The sequence below is a fragment of the Rattus norvegicus genome, chromosome 5 (assembly GCF_021556685.1).
Source record: "Rattus norvegicus strain SHRSP/BbbUtx chromosome 5, alternate assembly SHRSP_T2T, whole genome shotgun sequence".
NCBI classification, from domain to species: domain Eukaryota; kingdom Metazoa; phylum Chordata; class Mammalia; order Rodentia; family Muridae; genus Rattus; species Rattus norvegicus.
In genome coordinates this window covers 156785574-156812500 of record NC_141538.1, presented here as the reverse complement: position 1 = coordinate 156812500, position 26927 = coordinate 156785574, and the positions used below count along the sequence as shown (strand labels likewise).

The 26927-nt window shown below is 50.8% G+C and overlaps 1 protein-coding gene and 1 long non-coding RNA gene across 6 annotated transcripts in view; one reads left to right on the top strand and one right to left on the bottom strand.

Annotated features, from left to right (window-relative positions):
* Window positions 1–9077, top strand: part of Vwa5b1 (von Willebrand factor A domain containing 5B1) — a 71925-nt gene extending 62848 nt beyond the window's left edge. For 3 of the 5 annotated variants that reach the window (XM_087549432.1, XM_087549430.1, XM_087549431.1), the window contains 4 exons: window positions 669–743; window positions 1420–1489; window positions 2263–2380; window positions 3786–9077. In XM_087549432.1, the coding sequence (XP_087405558.1) occupies window positions 669–743; window positions 1420–1489; window positions 2263–2380; window positions 3786–4292 (770 nt within the window). In that variant the 3' untranslated portion in view covers window positions 4293–9077. 5 annotated transcript variants of the gene reach the window in all.
* LOC108351047 (uncharacterized) overlaps window positions 1–19203 on the bottom strand; it is a 20059-nt gene extending 856 nt beyond the window's left edge. The window contains exons 1-2 of the long non-coding RNA XR_015621264.1: window positions 19101–19203; window positions 17316–17575 (exon numbers count right to left, since the gene is read on the bottom strand). This is a non-coding gene — a long non-coding RNA (uncharacterized LOC108351047). The remainder of the gene's footprint in view (window positions 1–17315; window positions 17576–19100) is intronic.
* Window positions 19204–26927: the final 7724 nt, after the last annotated feature.

The window sequence follows — 26927 nt, the reverse complement described above, 5'->3', positions numbered from 1 at the left end:
TTCATCCGCACACAGGACGCAGAAAGAAAGAGAACAGGAAGTAGGGTGAGAATCCAAACCTCAAGCCCCGCCCCCCCCCAGTGACATAGCTCCTCCAATAGATTTGACTACTAAAGGTTCCACAATCTCTCCAAAACTGTCCCACGACCCTAAACTGTCCCACGAACTGGGACCCAGTGCTCAACCCCACGAGTCCCTGGGGACGCTTCTTCTCATTCTAACCACCCCAATCAACCATGATTATACGACTATTTTAAAGACAGGGAAACTGCGCCTCAAAGCTTTCTGATGAGTTGGCGCCATGTACTGGCGCCTCCTGGAAACCTGCAATGAACATCTCAGTCAGCCCAGACCTGGGGAGGAGATGCCCACCATACCCAGACCCTGACGCCCATCCTGAAGCTCTCCTTCTCATTTCCCCGTGAGGTCTGCAGTTTGAGATTTCGCTGAGTACTTGGCCAGCGCTTGGTGAAGCACCAAGCCCTGACTCCTTCCAATATCTCTGTAAGACAGTTGTCCTCAACTCCAATTTACAATGGAGACTGATAAGTAACATTACCAAGGGCCCATGGTTTAGTGTGTAGAGGTGTTAGGACTTTGAACCCAGCATGGTAGGATACAGGGAAGGGTAAGGGGTGCCCAGGCCCCACTGGCATCTTCTGTTACAGCCTTACATGAAAGCCTTACTTCAACCTTCAATAAGACCCCATCCCCTGGGCATGAGAAGTATGCTACAGCAGAAGGTAAGCAGCCCACTGGGGCTGACTCTCTTATTATGAAGGTGGATTGGGGAGGGCGGGGGTAACCCTGCACCAATGGAGACATCAGTGCCCGGGCCTTCATTGATGTCTCAAAACAGCTATCAAGAGATGGACAGGACTGTCCCCCAGTTTAAAGATGAAGAAGTTGAGGCTTAAAAGGGGGAAATAATTTTCCAAAGTCCACTTTGCAAGTTTGTTATAGAGCTAGGCCTAGAGTTGGGGCCCTCTATTTCTAGCTTGGGGGATGGGGTGGAGGCATCACACCCAGCGTGGCAAACTCTATCAGGGTTGTCAACTCAGTGCCTAATCCGAAAATGGGGTGGTGGATGTGAAACTGTCACAGCCCCTACAGTCACCTCCCAGAAGATGTCGGGGCCGCCTGTAAGAACCTTAGAGGCTCACCTGCCCCATACCTATGTCACACAGCCCCTACAGTCACCTCCCAGAAGATGTCAGGGCTGCCTGTAAGAACCTTAGAGGCTCACCTGCCCCATACCTATGTCACCTGACCCACTGTACCTGGGATCAGTCCACATCCTGGTGCCACCTGTACATAGTGAAGCTCCCACCCCACTCAGAACCAGTTTCCCCAGCTGGGAGGTGACTGGGTGGACAGGGCCCCTGTCAAGTCTAAGTCTGTCACTCTGTGATTTTCCAGGTCCCCCTCAAAACCTGTCCACCAGCTCTCTGTCCTCCACAAAGGCCTCCGAGGCCATCTTTGGATCTAGGTAAGTCAAATTTCCCCGTGAGATCACGATGCTTTCACTCCTCTTCCTGATGTCAAAGGCAGGGCCAGTCTCACCTCCAGGATGCTTTAAAAGCCCTGTGGCCTAGGGATACCACAGTGTGCTGGGACTCAGGCTGCCTCACCATCCCCCACAATTCCCAAGGTCTCTTTAAACATAAACACCCTTGGGAAAGTCAATAAATTGTTGCTTTTTTTCCCTTTTTCGGTTTAAACACACACACACACACACAAGCAGCTCACAGAAGGGTTTTTTGGTTTGAGGGTGCAGTCTATCCTGGCAGGAAGGCCAGTCACATGGCACCTGCAGCCAGAAAGCAGAGAGAGACCGATGCTGGTGCCCAGCTTCCTTTCTCCTTTCTATTCGGTCCAGGGCTCCAGTCCATGGGACGGCACCACACACATTCAGAGTAGATCTTTTCTCAGTCAGCCCAGAGAGTTGTCCCTTCATTGATGCTAGATCCTGTCAAGCTGACAGTATTAACGGTCACAACTCTCTTAGGAATCTTCTCATCACTGGACTCAGAAGGACTTGGTATCTATAGACAGCCTGGGAAAACGCTGACCCGTTCATTGCCCCGTTGTTGCTAAGAGACAAGTTAGGGATGGCCACCTTCTGCTTTCTCCAGGCCTCCATTTCCCTGGCTGTCAAGTGAGGAGATTGGAGGGCACCATCTGCTGGGTCCACCTTTCAGTGGCTTCTGAGTAGGCACAAGAGGGCTAGGATGACCAGAGAAACTGTTTCTGTCTGCACAGGTTGATTCTCAACAAATCCAGGCTGCTGACCCGAGCTACCAAAAACTTTCTCAGCAAATCATTGCCCAAGGCTCCAGAGGTAAACCCAGGCAGCCAGAGCTCTGACTACGTACCACTGGTGAGCTCCAGAAGTCAGCCCCTGCCCTTGCCCTCCCTTCTTCACAGGGAAGGATCTCTTAGCAGTCCTATCCAAAGCACTCCTGAGCTTCCTAGAACTCCCCACCCAAAGTAGCCACCAAGGCAGAGGGAGCTGTCAGGTGTCCCTGCTTGCAGTGTGAGTTTTAGCTGCAAGAAACTTCTCGGTGATCTACTATCCTTGCCTTGGAACTGTCCTACAATACCCATGCGTCTGTTTTCAATACATAAAAATAAACCTCGAAATGCTTCCGAGTCCGTTAAAGTCACATCCCAAGGGTACATCCTGGCTTCAAAAGTAGCTCTGTAGGTGGCCCAGTATGCTATGGTGGGGAGAGGAGCCTGTTTCTACAGCCCACTGCTTGGAGTCAAGGAATGAGGCAGGTAGGTCCTGCCACATTTGGGGGTTCCTGAGTTTGTTTTCATAGGTCCATGAAAGAAAGGCACTGTCTGGGTATATCCCCTCATGCATTCACACCCAGTTGGAGCATTCACACCCAGGTCCAAGTGTGGCGCCATTTGGAATCCCCAGATATCAAGGGCAGCCAAGCACTTACACTTATTGTTGTCACTCTACCGGTGTTAAGTGAGTCAGGCTCAGTGCAGGGGAGAGGACCTTGAATTGGATATACATAGTTCTTCAGAGAAAGTATCCAACAGAAGCCAGACAAGGAACGGGGCGATCCTACCCCTTGGGAACCGTGAGAGGAGAGGCTTGCTTTGATGGTGTGATCCTGAGGCCTGAGTGTTGACAGGATGGAGTATGACTTCTGGAGGAAGGCAGTGGCTGAGCCAAGACCTGAATCTTGAGGAGTCATGGCTAAAGGCCTAGAGACGATGTAGCTTGGTATCTGGAGAATGGAGTCAAGGGGTGAGAACGCAGGAAATTGGGGCCAGGTGGTGACAGGCTTTATAAATCACATGCTGGACTGGGAAACTGTTTGGACTTTCAGAGAATGTGGAATCTGGGCTCTGTGGAGGAAGGTCCCTCTGAGCACTGGAGAGGAAAGAGGGGAGGTAGGGAAAGTGTGCAGAGGCCTTTTAGGAGTTGAGAGTGGTCAGTCCACATGTGGAGACAGGGTGAGCAGACCAGAGTCTGATGGACAGGTCTGAAAATTCCCAGTGGCCAAGCAGGGCCTGCACAGGGGAAGAGACGGGCTCAAGGCTGGATAGTTCATGAATTTAGCTTAGCGAGATTAGCTCTCAATGTTGGAGGATAAAGTGAGGGCAGGCCCCATTGACTTTGGGTATCCTGAAAATGCCCTCAACCAGGCAGAGTGGGCTGGAGGAGATAAAAGAACAGACTGTGTGGACCTGGATTTTTCTGTGGCCTGGTACTCCATGAGCTGAGAAGTTTGAGGCTCACGAAGATGTTTCCCTACTCTCAGGTGTCTCTGCAGCTGGCCTCGGGAGCCTTTTTGCTCAATGAAGTCTTCTGCAGGACCATCCAAATCCCCATGGAGAAACTCAAGTGGACCTCACCCTTCAACTGCCTCCGAATGTCCCTCGTCACCCGCCGGCATGATTTGAAGACCCAGAGTCCAGGGGACTGCACCAGTCTCTCCTCTCCACCTCCACCCTCTGACGACATCTCCCTAAAGTCTGGCGCCAAAGACAGCTCAGACCAGGAGTCCAGTGAGCTGCTGGAGCACACGGGGAAGCTGTGGGCCACTGTGGTGGCGCTGGCGTGGCTGGAACACAGCTCAGCTAGTTACATCATTGAGTGGGAGCTGGTGGCTGCCAAGGCGAGCTCGTGGGTAGAGCTGCAGGAGGTGCCCGAGGGCCGCACACTGAGCACCATCAAGGCCACTGCTCGCCAGCTGTTCGTGCTCCTTCGACACTGGGATGAGAACCTGGAGTTCAATATGCTCTGTTACAACCCAAATTATATGTAAGGGGTGGGGAGAGGGGTGATGGGCTGTTTTGGTTGATAGGGGAACTTTTTGAAAGCCGTAGCCAATAGAGTGTTGCTAGAAAGAGCCTTGGACTGGCAGTGGGTGGGCCTGAATTTAATCTCAGCCTTGCTACCACCTAGTAGCTTTAGACCAGTCACTGCTCCATCAGGGCCTCAGTTTCCCCTTCTACAAAACAAGAGGGTGAGGTAGATTTTCTTTTTAATGGACCCAATATTCTTCCCATTCAGATCTTCAAGCAGCTCCAGGTCTTGCTGCTCCTGGGGCATGGCAAGAGAAACACACACACACACACACACACACACACACACACGGGGGAGGGGGGGGTTCCCTGGAGAAAGACCATGTCGGCATGTACTAGGGAGAGCAATATCCCTGTCCAGAATAAAAAAAGGTAGATAAGAAAACCTATCAAAGACAAGAACCACAAGCTTGCTCCAGGATCCAGACCACCACCCCTGTCTACTGCATTGTGGGATAGGCTTGTGTCTCCATGGTAACAGTCCAGAGGCTCTAAATCCCACTGGCAAGTCAACTAGAGAACCATAGCTCCCAAGATTTTGCAAGAGATTCCTCCTAGTAGTACTGTGCACTACTGGTAGTTGAGTCCATGGTATGAAGTCTGACTTCCTGTCTAGGAAGACGTGAGCAGGACGGTGGGAGATAGACTCCCTTTCAGTCGAAACAGAAGATGGGAGCTGCAGAGTCAGTCTAGAATAGGCAGGCTCACAGGAGTCAGTGAAGCGACCAGACTTAAATAATTTACACACCTCCTGTTGTCGGATAGAGTGACTCCCTCCATTTGCATTGAGGGGCTAGAGGAACACATCTGTGTGCATTGCATTCTGGGATAGTGGAGTCTCTAGCCAGGGGACTGTACCACATCATCTGGCTGACAGAAAACTTCTGTGCAGCAGAAAAACAGGTTTGACTGCATGCAGTGTGTCTGGATACCAAAGGGGATAGAAGAATCTTGGCATTTCAAAGCAGGAGCTGAGAGTGGGGGCCTCCCCAATCTAAGCTGCATGTGATACCCCTGGACTAGTGTCAGAATGCCTTGGCATTGCCTCTCCCCACTCACACTCCCCAGAAGTGTGTCTGGAACTCACCAAGGATACTAGTTGCCCAGATCCTGAGACAGAAGCTATGAACCCCATAAATCCCTTGCTCCTAAGGTCTTAGCTTCTAACATTTTATCTCTAAAAGTAGTCCCTAAGACCCTGACATGAAAGACTTCAACATTTCCTTTTTGGTGAGACAAATCTTGGTTGAAGGAACCCGTGGAGGCCTCATGGTCTTTGTGCCAGTGCACAGCCTCACAACGATCTGTATTAGAAGCTGGAGTAGGATGGTGGGGAGGGGCGCACTTCCCCAGAACACCAGCTAAGTGAAGAGACAAGATGCAGACCTAACAGGATGTGGATGTTCTGCTCCCAGATGTTGTCCCCTGCCCTGGCCCTCCAACTACACAGAGGCAACTTCCCAGAGGGTCCCTTTTGAGGAGGCAAAGACCCTTCGCTATTTCACTGAAAGCCTCTGCTTCAATTTGCTCTCTGGGGAGAAATCACCTCACAGCCCCTGATGGCAGAATTCTTGAATATTGGCTTAATATCAGTGTCATCAAGAGGGACAGAGATTGAGATTGTCCTCCCCAAGGTCCCAAAGAGATAGGGGAAAGACTTGACAATCCCCTACTCCATCAAAACCCCCACTACTTTCTCTACTCAGCCAGCAGCTCTAGCTTCCTCAGGCTGACAAGGGTAGTGTCTACGCTTGGTCATTATGAGTGGAAAAAAATGGCCAGGCCGTGAATCAGAACATAAGGACTTGGGCTTCTGTCTTGATGCTCCCTCAGTGAGAGACCTCCCTTCTCTCAGCTTTCTAGAGTTAGTGAGCGTCCTTCTGCTGTCATGCCTCTTGGTAAGCATGGGTTCACTGTACTTCTGTGTGACTTTGAACATGTGTGTGTACCCCAGGCCCCTCTCTTCCTCCAGCAATGAGCAAGTTGGGCTGTCTAGACAGCATCTGCCCATGAGCTTGATCCTAGGGCCTTAGGACCTGGGCAGGACAATGGCCACGACCCGGGGCAGTCAACCTCTCTCCCACTGTGGAATTAGCACTAGATCCCTACAAAGATCTGCCCACGCATCAGCTGCCAGAGCACAGCATTGTGTTTGATGCATAAGTAATTGTTGATCTCTGTGGCCGTGGACTCACCCTCCCAGCACCACAGTACCAAGAAACACATCCCTTGGTTTTCAATAACCCAAGGACTGGGAGAGGGACTGTCTGGACTAGAAACATTGGTAAGAGTGTTCCAGTGGCGTTGGGATGACTTGCAGCCTCCATAACTCACTGCCTGGCTCGCCAAGCAGATGACCAAAAGGTTGGTCCTTAAGGAAACCATAGAGCCATAGGAAGTGAGCACAGGTAGAGACAGCTAAAGGGACACAAAGGTCTTCAAAGGTTGTACCGTTGACCCTACGATCTAGGTGAACTTGACTTCATCCCATTTAGTTCGGTAAGTCAGCTTTACTTTCAAGGTCATTGCAAAGGGACAGCAACATCCTCACCGTGTGAAGAAATGGCCACTGAGACTGTCCAGCCGGCATCTTCACTGGCTTCGGTGGTAAAAAACAAAACAAAACAAAACAAAACAAAAAAAAAACCATGGACCAAGGTTGAGGAGCCTGCGGGGTGATCCCAACCCAGCCACCCTTGTGCTGTATGACCTCTGGAAAATTGCTGTCTTCCTCTAAGGCCCTCCTACCTTTTGTAGAATGATAGGATTCTATTAGATGTGCTCTTCCAAACCTGTTACTCACTCACAGAAACTTCTGTGTGACAAACATACCAGGGAACGCCAACCCATCCCCCAGAAAACAGACGCATGCCAGATCAGGATGCTAACCGGTTAATGGCACCACCAGTTTCCAAGGAGGTCACCAGCATGCAGCTCTCTTAAGGTACCCAGGTGAAAAATGGTTGTCTTTGGCATTTCCCTGAGTTAGCATTAACATCTAAATAGCCTTTATGGAGTGCTTGCTGTACTTAAGTCCCGTGAAATAGTCCCTGCTATACCTGTCCCTTTGGAGTTTAGCAAGTTGCCCTGGAAGAGTTTCTGTGACTCCCTCTGGTGCTCCTTGGTCCAGGACTGGGTTTATCTTGACTGACCCGTTCTCCAGCCCCATGGCCTTGCTCTCTGTGAGCATTGCCTCAGCCTAACACTCTCTGAGTTCTGCAGATTTCTGAGTGCTCTGACACTCTTAATGGTATGAGGAGAGCTGGCCACACTATCAGCCAGAGTGAAGTGCCCATCATGGGTTCTGTTTCCTGGGAGGGGGGGAACGCTTACAACGGGATGCTCTATGGGTCCACTTCCTGCCATAGGTGGACCCATCTGTAAGGCCCAGCCTTGGCTCACTCTGCACTTGTAAACATGCAGCCTTGGTTTCCAACCAGTCCCCAGTCTGAAGGCAATGAGTGTCTTCCATGACCTGAGCTGGCCTGATAATGGCTGAAGAGTGGAGCGGCCACGCCCATTACCAACTCCTGGTTTTCATCTGCCCTTCAGATGAGTGAGAAAGCAAGCCACCCCACCACCACCCTGCTTGCTGGTTCACCTGCCAATAAAGGTTTCTAGAAGTTTCCTCTAAATCTTGCCTGCACCCCACTGACATCTTTATTTGAGAGACACATTTCTCTACCGGCCACTGCCCTTGGCAGGAACTCATAAGAAGAAAGTACAGGAAAGGACCTGCTCCATCTGACCACAGTGGCCCTCTCCCTAGAGATTGCCTACCCCATTCTCCTGCCTGACACCCCGGCACTTGTCATGTGGGGTTCTAGGTCCTTTTTCAACGCTGACATACTGTACCATGCCAGAGTAGTCCAGGCAAATGCATTCTAAATTCTCAGTGCCCTAAGGTGGGAGAGGGAGGGCATGGGGCATGCGTTCACTGCTACTGCACGTGAGAGAAGCTTTTATCCCCCACCACCCAAACAGAAACTAGAACGGCGGCAGCAAGGAAGAGGCACACCCCTGCATTCTAGCACTGCTCTTTCTACAGTGCCACTGAATACACTTGGGACTGAATATACTTGGGACAGGGGCATGTGTAGCATTGTGCTCAACTGGGCAACCTGATCCACAGAGATCTGTCCCCCAGGCCAGGAACTTTCTTGTAATCATGCTCGGCCAATCCAACAGTTCATGGCTGGGAAGTGTCCTGACCCCTGTGTTCACCTCTGCCCTGGCCCGGTGACTTGCCTCACACCAGCACTGCCTCCCCGTGCAACAAAGCCTGTGTGAGATGTCCCCTGTTGACACTGCAATCCTCTCAGACTCTGGGCCAGCTGTCCTGGGCTTACAGCCACTCCTAAGGTAAACCTCCTGTGTCCATGCAGTCATGCAGTAACATCCGGTATAGTTCCAGCTGTTGGCTCAGTGGCATGGCCGGTGCTTGTCCCTGTGAGACAGAGCCTCAAGTGCCTACCTATCATGTGCTGCCCTGTATTTGTCTTTGCTCGCCCCAACGACCTCACAGTGCCTAGACGCTTCCTGCTTCTTGGAAAATACATTGCCGCCTTGCCTGATGTAGCCAGTCACCTTGATGTTGCAGAAGTAAGTCCTAGAGACCCACTGTCGGATTTCATTGCTTAGCTATATCTCCCCTGGAACTGTTTGGCGATATATTTTCAAAAAGATGGCTGCTTTCTCATGGTAGCTCCTGTCCTCCTACAGGCTTTCGGCTCATAAAAAGTCAGTGTGACAAGATTGTACTTGTGTCTGGTCCTTTTGTTCTCAGAGCCCAAACTAGCAGGACAGGGACCAGTTCACCTTCCTCAGTGACCTGCACTTGCCTTGGGAAGGGCTCCCCCTAAGGTGACTGAGGGTCTCGGTTTGCTGGGGACTGAAAGGTCGTGGGGATGTTTTAAAACTGAGAAGTTGGTCATAGTTGGTTCCCCAGAAGCAGAGCCTGAGATAAAGACACCCCATGTGGACATCGAAGGTTTAATTGGGAGAGCCCAGGAAACGCGGGGAGAAGTACAAAGCGGAATGGAATGTTGTACTCTATTTTCTAGAGAGACGTACATAAACACCTATTCACCCCAGATAGAGGAGAAAATGTAGCCATTATAAGTCCAACTTAGTGACTTATTATTTATTGTGGTTACTTACAGGAGCATGAGTGACTCCAAGAGAAAGAAAGGGGTGATTTCGGGAGACTAATCCACCTCGGAGTGTGACCTCATCCAGAAAGCTCATGAAAAATCTGACCTTCTAAATGGTCCCCAAGCAACTGTTTGCCTTTTATTTAACCCCAGGGAAGAAATGACCTTAGCAAGAACCCCAAGCCTTTCCATCCCTTCCTCCTGAGAGAGTGTTAACCCACCCCCAGGGTGCTCACTTTTGCTATGGTTTCAAGACTCCAGCAATATCCAACCCAGAGGACACAGCCATGCAACAAAGATGTTAAGGACCACTGGGTAAATGGATGTTGTTACTCGGGTTAATACCATAGACAGGTGCCCTTGTCCTACCAGGAATTCTGGGAACCAGAGAGATGAAAACCTCAGGTTTAAAAGAAACAAGGCATGTGAGTACCAGTGCCACTCAGACATCGGCTAGGGACCGCCCTGAGGTGCAGATTCCTTCTGGCCTGTCACAAGTGAACCAGTTGAGCAGTCCTGACAGCCTGAGAAAGTCACCAGTCAAACCAACACAGATGTTGGCACTATCCAGTGGAAGACCCAAGCCAGACGTGCTTGTCTTCTCTTAGCAGTGTTCAAGTTCATCTGCGTTGTATGCTATTCCCAAGCCTTCTGGAACCGAGTGTGACCAGGAAGGATGCTTGCAACTGAGACTTCCTAACTTACCCAGGATAGGATGCCTTATTTCCCTGAACGTCATGTGACATAGTCTAAAATTAGGATGATGAACTTTAAAGTTGATAGTGTGTCTGTGTGTGTCTGTGTCTGTGTCTGTGTCTGTGTCTGTGTCTGTGTCTGTCTGTCTGTCTGTCTGTCTGTCTGTCTGATGCAGGGACTGGAGAGTCAGTCCAGAGACACACAGACGTAAAACATGGTGGCCGCTTCGCCAAGGCCCTACCAGCACACATTGCTGATTCCCTCTGTGCTCCTTCCCAGATCCATGTTTAATTAAACAGCAGTCATAAGATGTGTTTGTTCAATAGGCCACAAGCTACCAAACTTGTCCTCCCCTCCCCCAAAACAAGCATAAGGCTCATTTTCACATCACAAAGCTACTCACCTCTTTCACCCAAACTGGTCACCCCCACAGTGGTCAATATTGATTGTCCATGTGGCATGATCTGGAACCACCTAGGAACCGAGTCTCTGGGCATGTCTATGAGGGGAATCGCTAGATTGGCTTTGCTGAGGTATGAGACTTGCCTTCGCTTCAGGTAGGACACCCCATAGACTAAGGTCCCAGGCTGCATGAAAGGCATAGAGTAAGCTAAACACCACCTTCCATCAGCCTCTGCTTCCTGGCTACCGATGTGCCGCCATGATCAACTGTATGCCCTTGAACTGTAAGACATAAAGAACCCCGCACCCTTAAGTTACTTCTTAAGGAATTTTGGTCAAAGCAATGGAAAACTTGATCCTTTGTGGATTGCGGGGAAAATGATTGGCTGAAATAGGAATTTCCCACCGGCCCCCAAACATCGCTGTGAAGCACTACCAGTTCCCATAGGTTATGGGGGAGGCCAGCAGGCTGAGCTAAAGCAGTCAGTGGCACCCTGCTGGCACTGCATCCTCACCTCCTACCATCCCTCCTGTAAAGGCCAGGCCAGGAAGGCAGTAAGGATGCGCTGAAGGCTAGTGCCAGCATCCCTGTATGACAGGAAGTGACCACACCCAGGATTCTGAGCCTGACAACAGCCTGTTCCCTGTAGGGCACTGTCACTCCATAGCCTGAGCTCCCCCGAGCTCTCAGGTCACTCTCACCCTGGTCTACCAAGAGGACTCAAGCCCCACTCTGTCAAACTCCATCATTCTACTAGAGGCCCCAGCTGCACTCACTCTCCTCCTGTGACCCTGGGAGCCCCAGCCCGCACATACCCAAGGCCCAGCCGCCTCAGATCTAGGGCTTTGGAAGAAGAAGGGATCACCCATCCTCTAGTGCACAATGACCTCTGAATCATCTTAGTGACATGTGATGCAAAGGTTCCTTTCCAATCCCAGATACCTAGAATGTGGGCCAGACCCCATTTTTTTCAGACCCCACTTTTAAACCCAGCTCAGCCGACAGCAGGGAAGTTGTTTCCTGCAGCTTTCTCAGCCGTCCTAAGACAAGCTAGTCCCAGGAAAGCCTCAGACATTCCAGAGAACAGATACTTGTTCTCCCAGGCGTTGACACCTTCCCTGTGTACCCAGCATGGGTGACTTGAGAACCTGGGACTCACTGCCGGACAGCAGGTGCTGTTTCCCAGACCTCTTCTGCACTCAAGTTGGCAGTGCCGTCCTGATGTCCAGCAGAGGGCGCTATGGGTGTGCACTGCCTTCCCAGACCAGGACTGTGTACAGCCTGGGTTTGGGAACTGAGAGGTAAGCATAGAGATGGACGGTGGGACCCAAGCTGTTCCTGCCAACAGTCTTTCTTCTCTGCTAAACGCAAGCACTTTGTAGCAGCCCAGAAGCCTGCTGACAGGTGCCATGTACACAGCTGTGTGTTCAGACTCCAGGGTGGTTCACCTTTGCCTAGAAAGTAACCATGTGGTCCTTGCCTGCTTGGCCCACTCCTCCTCTCCTCCAATATATTTGCACCACTCCCCACATCATACAATGCCTATTTCTATCTATCTATCTATCTATCTATCTATCTATCTATCTATCTATCTATCTATCCATCCATCCATTCATTTTATATCCTGATTGCAGCCTCTCCTCCAATCCCACACTCCCTGCTTCATTCTCCTATTCCCACTCCTGCCCAGACTTCCTCTCAATAGTAACTTCATATTTTATTGGAGGTGAGGGGGAATGGTTTGTCTCTTCCATCAGACTAGGAGCTCCCAACACACACATATACTCTCTCTATACTCTCTCTCTCTCTCTCTCTCTCTCTCTCTCTCTCTCTGTGTGTGTGTGTGTGTGTGTGTGTGTGTGTGTGTGTGTGTGTGTGTGTGTGTGTACAGAGATCTTCAGAACAGGTGTACCTGCCCAGTGCTGTGTACCAGCCTGCCACCATCAGATTGGAGGCTTTTCAAGGGTAAGGATTTTATGTCCTCCATCAGACAGGAGGGTTCTCAAATAGAACTCTCTGTCTCCCTCATTGGTCAGGACATCCTTCAAAGCAAAGCTTCTGCCACTCCCATAGCACCTGTTTGAGCGCTGGCTTCATGCAGTGACCAGCTTGGGGGGGGGGGGAACCATCCTTTCTGTCATTCACTCAAGAAGGGGCCTGAAATGACCCAAGTTCCATGAGCTTTGCACGCTGAGTAGAAAAGTTTAGTCATACAAAACATCACCAATTCAGGGGGAAGAAAAGAAGAGACAGTTGGAATTTTAAGAGTGGAGACCTTTGGCTGGTGACTCGATCTCTGTGAGCCGCCATGGTGTCCTGGACCCCTCTGGCTCCCTCAACTCCCTCCCCTGGACTCCTCCACAAGACTCTCTGAGCTCGGCCTAATGTCTGGCTGCAGGTCTCTGCATCTGTTTCCATCAGTTGCTGGGTGAAGCCTGACTCACACTCCTTTTCCCCAGCTAGACTGCCTTGTCTGCACTTGGAGGAAAAGGACTAGTTTAGTCCCGATGCACCTTGATGTGCCTGGCAGGTTGATGGGGGAGGAGTGGGAAAGGGAGAATGGTGGTGGGAGTGTGGGATTGGAGGAGAGGCTGCAATCGGGATATAAAGTGACCTTGACTTCCGACAGGTACCACCTTTCACTCTTCCCCGACGCACCCACCCCAGACTCTGCTTAGATCCCTGCTGTTCTCTGCCACCTGCTCTCCCTGCCTGCAGATGATGGTTTCATATCCAGCCTCCACAATGCAACCAGGGAAAGCTCAAACACCTTCCAGGGCTCCCACTGCCTCTAGAGGGGAAGTCCGAACTCAACCTGACTGGCAAGATCTCCCACCTCGATTGGGGCAGGGGGGTGGGGGCGGTTATCAGTCCCACTTTCTGGTCACTTCTTACTTGTCACACCGAGAATCTTTCCCACCATCTACTAGCCATGTCACCTACTAAGCCTAGAAACCAAACACAGTCCTGCCTGCCCTGCCATGCTAGGCTGCCCCGGCAAAGCACTTCACATGAAGCTTTAATACAGGCAGCTACTGTGCAGCCTCCCCAAGGATTCCTATCTCCAGCACTCCTTTTTTATAAAGACCCTGAGTCAGGGCCCACCCAGATAACCTCACTTTAGCTAAACTGCCCCCTTTTAAGTGTGTTAGCATCATTATTTTGTGTGTGTGTGTGAGTGGGGGATGTGGAGGTGTGAGTGTGGGTATGTGCATGTGTGTGTGAGTGTGTGCATGTGTGTGTGAGTGTGTACATGTGTGTGTGAGTGTGTATGTGTGTGTGAGAGTGTGCATGTGTGTAAGAGTGTGTGCATGTGTGTGAGAGTGTGTGCATGTGTGTGTGAGTGTGTATGTGTGTATGTATGTGTGTGTGTGTGTGTGTGTGATGGAGAAGCAGGCACATGCCATTGCACTGGTTCCAGGAATGAAATTAAATTGTCACAGCACCTTTACCCACCGAGCTCTCTTGCCGGCCCTAAAAATACCACTTTAGAGACCCTGTCCCAGGGCTGAGGAGACTGCTCAGTGGTTAAAGTACTTGTTCCACAAGCAGGAAAAAGAGAGTTTGGGTTCCCAGAACCCACATGAGTGCTGCGTGAACATGGGGACCTCCAGCTTCAGAGCATGGGGACAGGGGGCTCCCAGAACCAGCTGGAGGCCGAGATTAGCAAGAGCGAGCAGATTGGGTTTGATTGCAATAAACTCTCAGTGGAAGAGCGACTGGGGACATTTCCTGACATCAACCTGGAGCCTCCACATGCCCACACTCACGCATACGTGCACATGCTAACATCCATCCATATACATATGGATGTATATGCTACATACATGAACACTCCCCCCCCCCCAAAAAATGGAAGAGAAAAGAGATCGTATCTCATTCTGGAGCAGCCTTGAACCTGTGGCCACTGCCTCCACAGGGCAGATCTTCTAGGAAAGATAGATGGACAAGCAACACAAAATCAGGTAAATACACACCAATGTGTCCTAGATAAGTGCTTGACTTGTTAAGTATGTCAATTTGACACAAGCAAGTGCCGTCTGAGAAAAGGGAAACACAGTTGAGAAAACGCCCCATCAGCCCAGCCTGTAGAGCGATTTGTTGATTAACGATAGATCTGGAGTGACCCGGGCCACCTCGGGCGGTGCCATGCCTGGGCAGGTAGTCCTGGGTATAAGAATTTAACCGAGCAAGCCATGTGGGCAAGTCAGTGGGCAGAGGAGTTCCACCCTGATCTCTGCTTCAGCTCCTGGCTTCAGATAGATTATTGCCTCAAGCTCCTCCTGCCCTATCTTCCTCTGATTACAGACTGTAACCTGTAAGCCAATTAAACCTTCCCTCCTCGAGGTGCTTTTAGTCATGGTATTTTATCACAGTAACAGAACGCAAACTAGAACACAGGACAAAGGGTACAGAGCAGCTCGGTGAAGCTCTGTTAAGGAAGAACAGGGTAGTGGGATGCTAGCTAAAGCAGAGCTCTTTAATGGCCGAGTACAAAGTCACCCAGATCATCTTTGCTTAGTAAAAAAATTAAAAAGAACAATAACCAAGCTATCATTTGAAGGGCCGTGAATGTCCTTTGCTCCCTGGGACTCTGGGATACATCATTGTGGTACTGTGCACAAGGACTCCAAAGTTTAAAGAAGTATGTCCAGGGTCATTGTCTTAGTCATGGTTTCTATTCCTGCACAAACATCATGACCAAGAAGCAAGTTGGGGAGGAAAGGGTTTATTCAGCTTACACTTCCACATTCCTGTTCATCACCAAAGGAAGTCAGGACTGGAACTCAAGCAGGTCAGGAAGCAGGAGCTGATGCAGAGGCCATGGAGGGATGTTACTCACTGGCTTGCTTCCCTTGGCTTGTTCAGCTTGCTCTCGTATAGAACCCAGGATCGCCAGCCCAGGGATGACACCACCTACAGTGGGTCTTCTCCCCTGATCATTAATTGAGAAAATGCCTTACAGATGGGTCTCATGGAGGCATTTCCTCAACTGAGGCTCCTTTCTCTGTAATAACTCCAGCTTGTGTCAAGTTGACACACAAAACCAGCCAGTATATTCATCCAGCTAGAAAGCTGTGTGGGAAGGATTCAAACCCAGGCCTGCCCGACCCAGGCTCCATGTCCTCCATGGTGTTTTCTCCTCACCTCCCATGTGTTAATGGCTCAGTTCAAGGAGTCAAGGTTGCTCTTCCTCCAAGGCTCCTTGGTTTCCACATGCGAGCGAGAGCACTATGTGCAAGCACTCCCCTGCTCAGCTACGTGGGCTGAGGTGGCTGGGATTTTTAGAAAGGAGGCCGGCCTTTTGTACTCAACTTAAGCTTTCTTGTTTTCCTCAAAGTTTAATTAAAGGAAATCTGTTCCTGATCAGCTACTAGGACTGCCGGCACGGTCTCAAGTGGCCCAAGTCCTGCTGCCTATGCCCTCCCTGGAAGACAGACAGAACCCTATGTTTTCCTATCCCTAACAAGGAGCCATCTGGGACCAGGAGGTTCAGGGCACAGGAGAATTCGTGGTAGATCTTTCTCTTTTCTCTAGCCAGACTGTTTCCTGCAGACCAGTACTTGCTCCCATTGCTACCCCCACCCCCCAAGCAAAGGAAGCAGCAGACAGGCCCTGGCCTGGGGAATTCAGAACCTAGATGCTCCCAGCAGGGCAGCCCTAAGCTGTCAGACTGGAGTTGATACACAGGAACCCAGGCGCCCACACCCACTGTACTTTATAGCTGGAGACACTGAGGCCCTGGGGAGGATGGGGCTGGACCAAAGGTTCTCAAATCTGCCCAAACAGCCATCCTCATGGAGCCCAAGGATGCCCTCTGGTGACACTGTTGGGGGATCAGGCAGGGTGTGCATGCACGCATAGAAGTGTGGGGGAGCCATGGCTGACAACTAATCAGGGTGGAAAGGTTCAGAAGGGAATCAAGAACTGGAAACTGGTGGAAGAAAGGCTGGGCCACACAGAGACATCTTGTTGTGGAAAGCCCCACCCCCAGCCCCAATACTGTAACGGACACTTAGAAACTGGTTTGGTCCAGAAGCACTGACTCCTCACTCGGGCCGTAAGAAACAGCAACGTCTTGATGCAGGCCACCACTCCAAGTTAAGAACAAGTGTCTGTAACAGAGAGGCTACACCCTGGAGCAGATCAACTTGTAAACTAAACCCTAGGCCTCTGCACTATGAAAAAGATGGCCGAAGTCTCCTCAGACCTCATAGGACTGGAACTTAAATAATTATGGGTAAGACCACACCTTGACCATGGTCACGTAATTATGCATTTAATTACCTCTCAGCCTTGCTCCACTTCTCCCTGTTTGAACCCAGCATTCTCATCGGTGAGTTTATGGTGAACTTGAGGCCCCTGGATCCATTTATCTTTTCCTTTCCCTGCCCCTCTTCTCAATACTGACTAAGTCTGCTTCTCACCATTCCTTGTTGGCTAGTGTATTGTGGCTGAGGCCGGAACCAGGGATTTGACCCTGAAACCCTTACAATGCCACAGTGAGATAAATATAAGATGCAGCTCTTAGCTGTCATGGGGTCATGGTATGAAGCATTTCAGGTACACGGACTTCAAGCCCCTAGGCAAGTCCCTTCCTCTCCCCAAGCCTCAGTTTCTCCATTCTTTTTAAAAGAAGAAGAAGAATTCGAGCCCTCCCTCCCTCCGACTTGAGTTCAGCATCTTATTCCAGACCCATGAACAGGTAATGAATACTGTCCCAACCTCACCTCACCATTTCCAAGGTTGTGTCACCTTTCCTGAGGACAGGTCTTCCCTCCTGGGACTGAAGTCCCCAGCTTTATGGATCCAGAGTCCAACCTGAATTCATCTTGGCCAGGGATGAAGAACTGTGCTCCGAGGAACCAGGTCGTAGAAAGCAAATGGCGTCCCTGTGTCCCAGCAACCACTAACCAAGCAGGTTCCATTCCTGAAAGCTCGGAGTCCAGCTAGGTGCTGAGTTCTTGAAATCCTCACCTTAGGCAAGAAGCTGAATGAAATGAAAAAAAAAAAACAAAAAACAAAAAACAAAAAACAAAAAACAAAAAACAAACCACCATCCCTCAGAGACTTGGCTCTGTTGGGAAGAATACAAGGACTTCTAAACCAGCCAGCATCTGACTATAACCAAGATGTTGGGCCATCCTAAAAGTCACACCTCCCAGGCCAGAGGAGATGTGGGATGGTGGGCAGGAGGTCTCAGAGGCCCTGAACAGCTACCTTTCAACCAGTCTTTATTGAGTAGAATGGGGACACAGTTCACTGGGTGTTATTAATATATAGTTCCCAGCTCACGGGGGAGGGACTTCAGGGTAACACTGCTAAGGCCTAGAAACCAGCAGACACCTTAAACCACCAGCCCAGTAATATAATTAGGATAGATACTCCCAGGTTATGTCCTCTTCCAACCAAGGTATGTAACTGCACAGAGATAGGTGGTCCTGGCAAAAGAGACACACGAGGGCCTCCACCCAGAATGGACAAAAATCTGAGCGGGAACAAGCCTGGCCAAGCCGGAGTCTCCCCACTGCCTCCATTTTACCCATTGTCGCTCCTCTTTATCTCCTTCTCTCTCCCAGTCGGTCACCCACCCCTGCTCTATCTCCTCTCTCTGAGCAGTGGTTCTCAACATATCTGTCGTGGCCCTTTGGGGGTTGAACAACCCCTTCACAGGGGTCGCCTAAGACCCATCGGAAACCACAGATATCCACATTGCGATTCATAACAGCAGCAAAATTACAGTTTTGAAGTAGTAACGAAAATAATTTGATGGCTGGGGCTGGGGGGGGGGGGCTCACCCCAACATGAGGAGCTGTGGAAAAGGGTCGCAGTACCAGGAAGGTCGGGAGCCACTGTTCTAAAGACTCTGCAAACCAGGGTTTTCTTTCTCAATCTCTTTCTCCTCCTCCTGTCCCCACCCCGGTGCACACGTGCTCCTCTCGGAAGCCAGAGAATCCACAGCTGTCTTTAACCCAAAATCCTGCCAATTAAATAGTTCCTTCCGGCTCCAGCGCCACTGCTGACGCTGGAAGAAACGAATGCAGAGGCAGCCGCCTGCGTGGGTGGAGCAGGGAGACGCAGTCGCCTGCCCCTAGGGTGAAGGATGGAGATGCATTGCTGTCCCTCTGTCCGCCCACAGACCCAAGCACCGCTGTCTGAACCTTAGTCCCTCCGGCTTTGCACTAATGAGGGAGGGGCCCTCCACATCCCCATGATACCTCCCAGTGTCACCCCAAAGTCCTCACTATGGTTCCCCCACATTTCTTCCCGACTGCCCAAGTCCCCCAATCCTACAGGGTACCATTCTGATTTTTTATCCACTTCTGGATCCTCAGAAGCTCCACCTTTACTGGACTCCACCCTGATTCCCCGTACCATTCCTGATCTTAAAGTCCTCTACTGGATCCAGACCCCACCCCAGGCTTAATAGCAGACTCTATCCCAAGACTTCAAGCCACACCACAGACAGGAGTACTAGCTTCGAGATTCCCATCCAGTGCTGTCCGGGTCCCCACCTTGAGGATTGCACCCTCTGAGCGCTCCTGCACCCTGTCCTGAGCAGTCCTGGGCTATGTCCTTGGCTTCCCAGCTTAGAACGGCGGCGGCAGTGCAGGCTCTGCAGCCAGGAAGACGTCGCTGTGGGAACCAGAAGGGGGCACATTAAGAGCAATTAGCCCGCACACAGTTGGCAGCGACACCTTAATAAATAATAGTCAGAAAGGCATGTAAATAAATATTAGAGCGCATTACACGGGCAGGAGGCACGAGGACCCGCAGGCTGGTGGTGACGCCCCCATCTCTGGAGAATGGTATAGGCCTGTTGGGGATCCCCGAACCCTGGAAGCCTGAGACCTACGGCTAAGGGTTGAGCAGAGATGGATGCTGAGGCTAAGAGAGGAAAAACAGAGATAAAGAGGAAAAAGATTATGGAATGTGCCGGGGGAATGGTTCATGCCTTTAATCCCAGTACTCAGGAGGCAGAGGCAGGCCTGGTCTACATAGCCAGTTCCATGACAGCCAGAGCTACACAGTGAGACCCTGTCTCAGGGGTTGTGGATGGCGGTGGGAGGCGGGGTGGGGGGTAGAATGAAAGGACTGTGGCGGGAAGACCTGGAGGAGACAAAGATGAGTTTCCCTCCTTAACTAACCTGAGCGTTCTCCTCTCCCTCCTCTCACTGCTTCCTCCCCCTCCCCCTCTCTTCTCCCCTCTCCCTCCCTGGGTCTCCTCTCTCTAGACTGACTCTGCCCAGCCAGTGACCGCACAAGGAGGCTTACGGCTCAGCCTTCAGGGCTTCTGGCTGTTCTCATCTCTTGCCGGACAGACAGCTATCAAAGGTTTCCTTGCTTCAAATGCCATGGCTTGAGAGGCTCCCACGGACCCCTGCAGCCAGATCTGACTCCTCCTCTGACCTGAGCAGAAACACCTCCCTTGGAACCTAAGATCTTATCCTGCAAGCTATGAACAGCTCCTTCCCCCAACACCCCCTCCCCCGGGTTTTCTGGGTTCAGTACATGGGCAGTTTCCACTTTTCTACCCTTGATGTCAAACTTAGAATCATCCCTGATGCCTCTCCTCTCATCATCCCTGTTGCCCATCAGGTCACCTAGCCATCTCTGCTAGAATGACCAGAATCTAGCAGGAGAGGCTTCCAGAATCTACCCCTCTCCTTCTCTGTCGCCTGGTGTTAGCCAAGCTCTTTCAGTCACCACAGCTCTCCCTTGGGCTCCGTGCTCCCACCTTGACCCTTCATGAGCTCTCTGTGGAGCTATAAAAACAAGGGGCCTGGAGCCCACACCTCCACTCTGAGAGTTAGTATAGCGGGAAAGTCGATGTCCTTAGAATGGCCTGCCAGGCCCCGGAAATCCGCCCCCCCCCCTCCAACCCTGACCTCCCTCTTCGGCTCCAGTTCCCCACTAGCCTCCTCCCTGTTCCTCAAACATGCCAAACCTGTTCCCACACTAGCACTCCAGCACTGGGTGTTCCCTCTCTCTGGAACATTCCCCAGATGGCATCACAGTATAGCCCCATTTTGCAAATTTGAAGGAAAGAGAGAGAGAGGAAGAATAGAGGTTGGAGGGAGGGGTGACGAAAGAGAAAGACTCGTGGCGCGGGGTGAGGAAACAGCGCTGGGCAAGGGCCAGGTGGCACGGGCAAGGGCCCAGCGCGAACAGGGCTGGGACGGATGCTCACTGGTTTGAGCAGGAGATAGTTCTGAGGCTGTGCGTGGACCATTCCTTCACCCGCCTGGTGCCCCGGCTGCAGAGGGCTAGATTGGAGACCGGATAGGAAGCGTCTCTACTGAAACCCCCCAACCCTGGGGCCTGGAGCCCCAATTCCACCTTAGGCCTCAGCTGGGATTTGGACCCTGGTACTGAAGGCAGCGTTGCATGGGTAGGCCCCTGGTAACAGCCACAGTAATTACTGGTTGTGTGCGATTAGGGGATAATTATGCTTAATAAGTCCAAAAGTAATTACCAGGCAGGCTGCCTACTGCTTTGGAAAACAGAGGCCCCCAGCGAGCTGGTGCCAGGGTGTTGAAACAGAAAGGATGGGCATTGTTGGACATCCAGGTGCTGGCCCGTTTATCCTGCAGATCCCCACGTCCTGTGAGCAACACCCTCACCTGGGACTTGCTCACCTCCAGTGATGGGGAATTCACTGCCCTATAAGCAGCTCCCTCCTCCACTGGAAGCCTACATCCCAGTTCTGCATATCACCTGCCGATGCCTGCCTCCCTGGGACCCCTGTACTTCCTCACTCAACTGCTCAGCCTGGGAAGGGGCACAGCATTGGAGTCTGGTGACCACAGATATCACCGTGATTGTCTGACAGAAATGGGGTTTCTTATTAGTCCCGCTGCATGATGGGGAAAGTGAGGCTCTAGGGGGCCTAAGCCCATAACCCTGAAAGGAAACAGTCAAAGTTCCCTTGTAATTTATGGCCAACCCAGAGCATCTACATCCTGAGCCCCTCAGAATCCATCCAATCCATTTCCTAGACACCCAGATCTCCCCTTGTCTTTTTTTTTCTTTTCTTTTTTTAATGCCAGTGCTGGACTAGTAGCAAGCGCCTAGCAAGCTCTACGATGTGATGAAAAGTACACCCTAGTTTTGCAGCCAATGAGCCCTGTGGCCTTGAACAAGGTCTTTTGATGACTCTAGGCCTCTGTCTTCCTATCTGAGGTATTTCTACTCCTTCAGGCCAACTCCAAGGGCCATGCTGGACCAGGGTCTCTATATCAGAGACCAGAGCGACTCAGACACGAACACCTTCTCTGGCCCTAGGACAGCTTCTTCCTCACCCTCTTTACTGAGCTGCTGCAGAGGCTCTCAGGGGAGGTGCCATAAATAGGCCAGTGAGCAAATGCCCTTTTCTGGTCCAGCCCCGCCCTCCCTCCATCAAACGCCCACCTTCAGCTCATTCTTAGAACCCAATTTCTGTTCTCATCAAATGCAATGGAAGTTTGCAGGACTCCAAGAATATCATGTAAAAGTTAGGTGATCCTATCAAAATGTGACGGTTCATGGCTTAACATTTTGTGTCACCTGTCTTACTTGGCTTCTGAGGCTCCAGGGAACCAAGGCTCCTAACTTTGGTAGGGAAAAGGGACAAAGCCCCATCATAACCTGCAACCAACCCTGAGCTTCTGCACCCTGAGCTCCTTAGACACCTTTGCCTCCCCATGTCTTTTCTTACTCATCTTGTGGGGACATGGAGAGTGTTGCCTTTATTGAATGCATCGGACAACCGGGGCACAGGAAGTAGACGCAATTCTCCAAGCTCCCGGAGAATCTGAGTTACTTTTCCATTGCTGTGAAGAGACACCATGCCAGAGGCAACTTGTAAAAGGAAGCATTTCATTTGGGGTCTTGCCGTTTCAGAAGGTGAGTCCACGCCCATCTTGGAGGGGGCAACGCAGCACGCAGGCAGGCATGGTGCTGGAGCAGCAGCCGGGAGCTTACGTATTATCCAAGACTTACAGTCGGGAAGACAAAGACTGGGCCTGATGAGAATTTTTAGAACCTCAAAGCCCACACCCAGTGGCACACGTACTCCAAAAACACCTCGTAACCCTTCCCCAAACAGTTCTACCAATTATGGATAAAGCATTCAAATTTGAAACCTTGGGGGCCATTCCTATTCTAACTACCACGCAAAGCTAGCAAAAGGCAGAGGCAGGGTTTCAACCCAGCCTGGTTCCAACGCTTGGACCTGTAACCACTTCTCTAGACTTCCTCATGGCCTCAAAGGTACCTGCTCTGGGATATGAAACAATAGGCTGAGACAGGAGCCAAGGGTGGAATCTACGGCTCTCCCCAGAGTCAGTGATGGGAAGTTTTCTCCCTGGCTCTTGAAGCCTACTGGCCCCATCTTATGGTATCCTTTTTGGAAGACTGTTCACCACAGCTTTCTCCATGAAAGAGTAATTCCCTCCTTGTACCGGGGGAAAGAAGAACCTGTGCTCAATACCAACCTAGCACCTTCTAGTACAGCTGTGGGGCAGTGCGCAGCGGGGACCAGGAACGCATGAGAAGAATTAGGACATCCCAGCTGCCAATCCCTAGGCCTGGAGGCCAAGGAGAACAATGGAGCAGGGCTGCCTCCCTTAGCTCCTGTGGGCCTCAGAGGACCACACTCATAGGACCAAGTGTTCCCAGGATGTGAACGAGTTATGACTATTGTAAAACTAAGGGAACAGCCCTCAAATCTGTGCTTTTAGCCATTCATATGGAATAACTGTCACTGGCAAACCATGATTCATAGGGATAGAGCTGGGAGCCACAAACACCGACCAAGATAGTGGGGTTTTAAACCATGAACCCCCAAAAGATCTTTCAACATCCAGAGACAAGCACTGAACCCCGAAGATTCTGATTCATGGGGTGAGACTTGAAGTCTTGGAGACATATTATTAAGTGGGATGCCCCTCCTCTAAAGGCCCAGACATCCCTGAATATTCTACAACTGTTTCAGTCAGAGTTGGGATTGGAGACCACTACCCAGGGAGCTGTGGCGTTTCAGCACCATGGACAGAGGGGAAGTCTTCGTTGTAGGGGCAATGCATCACTCTGGCAACTCAGTGTGGCTCTTAAAAAAGTAAAAAAATATAGGACTGGAGACATAGATCAACTGGTACTATGCTTTCCCAGCATGCGTAAGAGGTGTCAGGTTTGATCCCCAGAACCACAGAAACTGGGTGTGATGGCACACCCCTGTAACTCTAGTAATGACGGGGAAGAGACAGGAAAGTCAGGAGTTCAAAGTCATCTTCAACTACACCGTGCATTGGAGGCTAGCTGGGCTACATGAGACCTTACCTCAGAAAAAAATTAATTCAGTTATCTAAAATGGAAACCAACAGGCAGGTAGACATGGGGACTTCTCATACCCCTCTCTGGGCTCAAGTCTTGAAAGAAGAGGGGGAAGAAATTATGTTTATTTAATGACAAAGGAGAGAAGAGTGGTAAGATGAGCTAGCCTCGGCCTAGAAATCCTACAGAACACTCTTGAGTCTTCCTGTGGGTGACAGTGTGACCTTGGGAACACCATTCCTATTTCCCTTCTCTATGACATCTGTGGACAGCAAGGGGAAATCTGGCACTGGGCATATTTGACCCCGGGGTTGTTTAGTGAGTCAAAGCCACTTTCTCTATTGATCTCAGCCATCAGGTTATCGAACAAATGAGCTATCTCAAGCTATGACCATGGCCAAGGCAAGTCTTATAGAAACAACATCTAATTAGGGCCGGCTTACAGGTTCAGAGGTTCAGTCCATTATCATCAAGGCGGGAGCACGGCAGCATCCAGGCAGGCATGGTGCAGGAGGAGCTGAGAGGTCTACTTCTTCATCTGAAGGAAGCCAGGAACAGACTGAGCATCCTCAGGCAGCTAGGAGGAAGGTCTCCAAGCCCACCCCCACAGTGACACACCCACTCCAACAAGCCACACCCACCCCAACAAGGCCACACCCACTCCAACAAGGCCACACCTTCTAATAGTGCCACTCCCTGGGCCAAGCATATGCAAACCATCACAGTAAGTCTTTTTTTGTTGTTGTTGTTGTTGTTGTTGTTCTTTTTTTTCCGGAGCTGGGGACCGAACCCAGGGCCTTGCGCTTCCTAGGTAAGCGCTCTACCACTGAGCTAAATCCCCAGCCCCCCACAGTAAGTCTTATTAGGATTATCGAGGTAAACTTGGTCAAATAGGTCTTTGCCTATAGGACCTCTGGGCCCTCTGATGTGCTGCCATTGTGTGTTTATTATTTCTGAGACACGGGTGGGAAGGATTCAGTGTTCCGAATCTTCCTCACATGGAGCATTTGTAGGAATATATAATGTGTAGTGAACGTTCCTTAAGGGCCAGGTGGTGTCACGCTCCTAAAAAGTGGGTACTATCACTATTCCCATTTTTCAGAGAGGAAAACTGAGGCACAGAATTAACAAAAGACTTGCCCAGAGCCACATGTTCAGTGTGCTACAAAACAGAGATATGAACCTGGTCAGGCAGGCTCTGGTGTCTGTGCCTCCTGCAGTTCAGTTCAGTCGCTTCTCCCATCTCCAGGCCTTGGAGAACACTAGCCAGTGTGGGAAGTGTTGGCCTAAATGCATGTCTGCTTAGCTCTGGGTATTTTGAGCAAATAATTTTTTTTCCTGTGATTTTCCCTTGGGTTGATGTTTAGATTATGGACAAATCAGGGTAGGCCCAGATGGTGGCTAGGAGGTAGAAGGAGCCCTGTGGGTTTTGTGAAGTAATTAATTAATTTTAATTAAGATTGGCTTTGTGGCACGTGACATGGAGAACTGCTGTGCATCTGGTCAGCTGATGGGGGCCCGAGGAAGGAGAGGAGAGAGGGAGGCCAGGGAAAGAGTGGACGGAGAAGAGGAGAGGTGTTCATGGGTGGGGAGGACTGAGCTGGAGCAGAAGGAGAGAGAGAAGAGACCAAATGCAAAAGAAAAGAGAGGGAAGAGACACTGATTCACAGAACCCTCTCCAAAAAAAAAAAACAACAAAAAAAAAAAAACCAAAAAAAAAAAAAAAAAAAAAAACGGAGAGAGAGAAATAAGAAGGGCCCCCTAGCATCCTGCATACAGGACACTTCTGTCCCAGTTTTATTCTTCCAGCCTAGATCAGCTAACCAGTGTCTGTCCTAGCAACAGGTGAGACCCTGTTGGCACAGGGCTCTTCCGGGATGCCTGGGGCAGGGTCAGAGATTGGTCCTGCCTATGAGCACAGCAGTATCAGCTCCTTGCCAGATACTTTTCTGTGCCGTTTGCTGGGAACAAACCGGTCTGTCGCCCACCGCTCGCAGCCTCCACTCTCCTGCTCGCTCGCTGCCTGGAACTTCAAAAGAGCCTGACACAATTTCTCTGCAGCCGCTCTCCCCTGTCAGGTGGCTCAGTCTGCACAGGATTCAGCTCTGCCTCATTTCTTCAGGTTAAAAAGGAAGAAGCAGCCTGGATCCTGCCTCTCCTCATATGGGAGCATCAGCCCAGGGACAGAGCTGAGAGTCACCGGTGACAGTTCAAGCGCTGAACTGAGCCCCAGGGCTTCCTTAAGGGCACTGGATAATACAATCCCAATGTCCTAAGCGGTGGACTCCAGACCCATTCAGGCCAGCCCCCACCCTCACCGCAGGCCTCTCTAGCCCCTCTGGGATGAAATTTGGGATGATGTTGCCACGGAAACCGTGGTACCAGCAATTGCTCTTCATTATTTATGCTCAGGGGAGAGAATTATATGACCTGGAATCAAAAAGCGGGCAGAGCAACCGACATTATGCAAAGAGCAGAGTTGTCCTCAAGACAGAGGAATTCAGAAAGCAGTCGCCCACCTTGCTGGGACTCAGCAGGCCCTAAATGATAGATGACACTCCTGCTGAGACTTGGGGGAACTAAACGACCTGACTGCCAGGCAGGTTCTTAGAGTCAGTGATGCCTCCAGGTGCAAGGAGGAGAGATGAAGCAGTGACAGCCTTTCTCCGTGACTACCCACAGCTAAGCATAGGGCGGGGGCGGGGTCAACAGAACTACTTCCCTCCTAAGCATCGAACAGGGGTAGGGTTGGGGTAGGGGCATCTCAGAAACTCTGGTGTAGATCGTGGCCGTTTGCCGGAAGCCAGGAACATCAGCTAACCTTCTATGAAGTATCCCCTCTTCTATGGAATGGACTGGAAGGACCCCAAGTCCTCGGTGGACCCACCAACTCCTCAATCCAGCCCCGCTCTGACCTAGCCCAGGGGTCCCAAAATTATAGAAAAATAAAATCCAAACATAAATGTTTGTCTGGAAAAAATACATGATTTAAACACTACTTTTCTTCCTTGAACCCTACTTTCCAACAT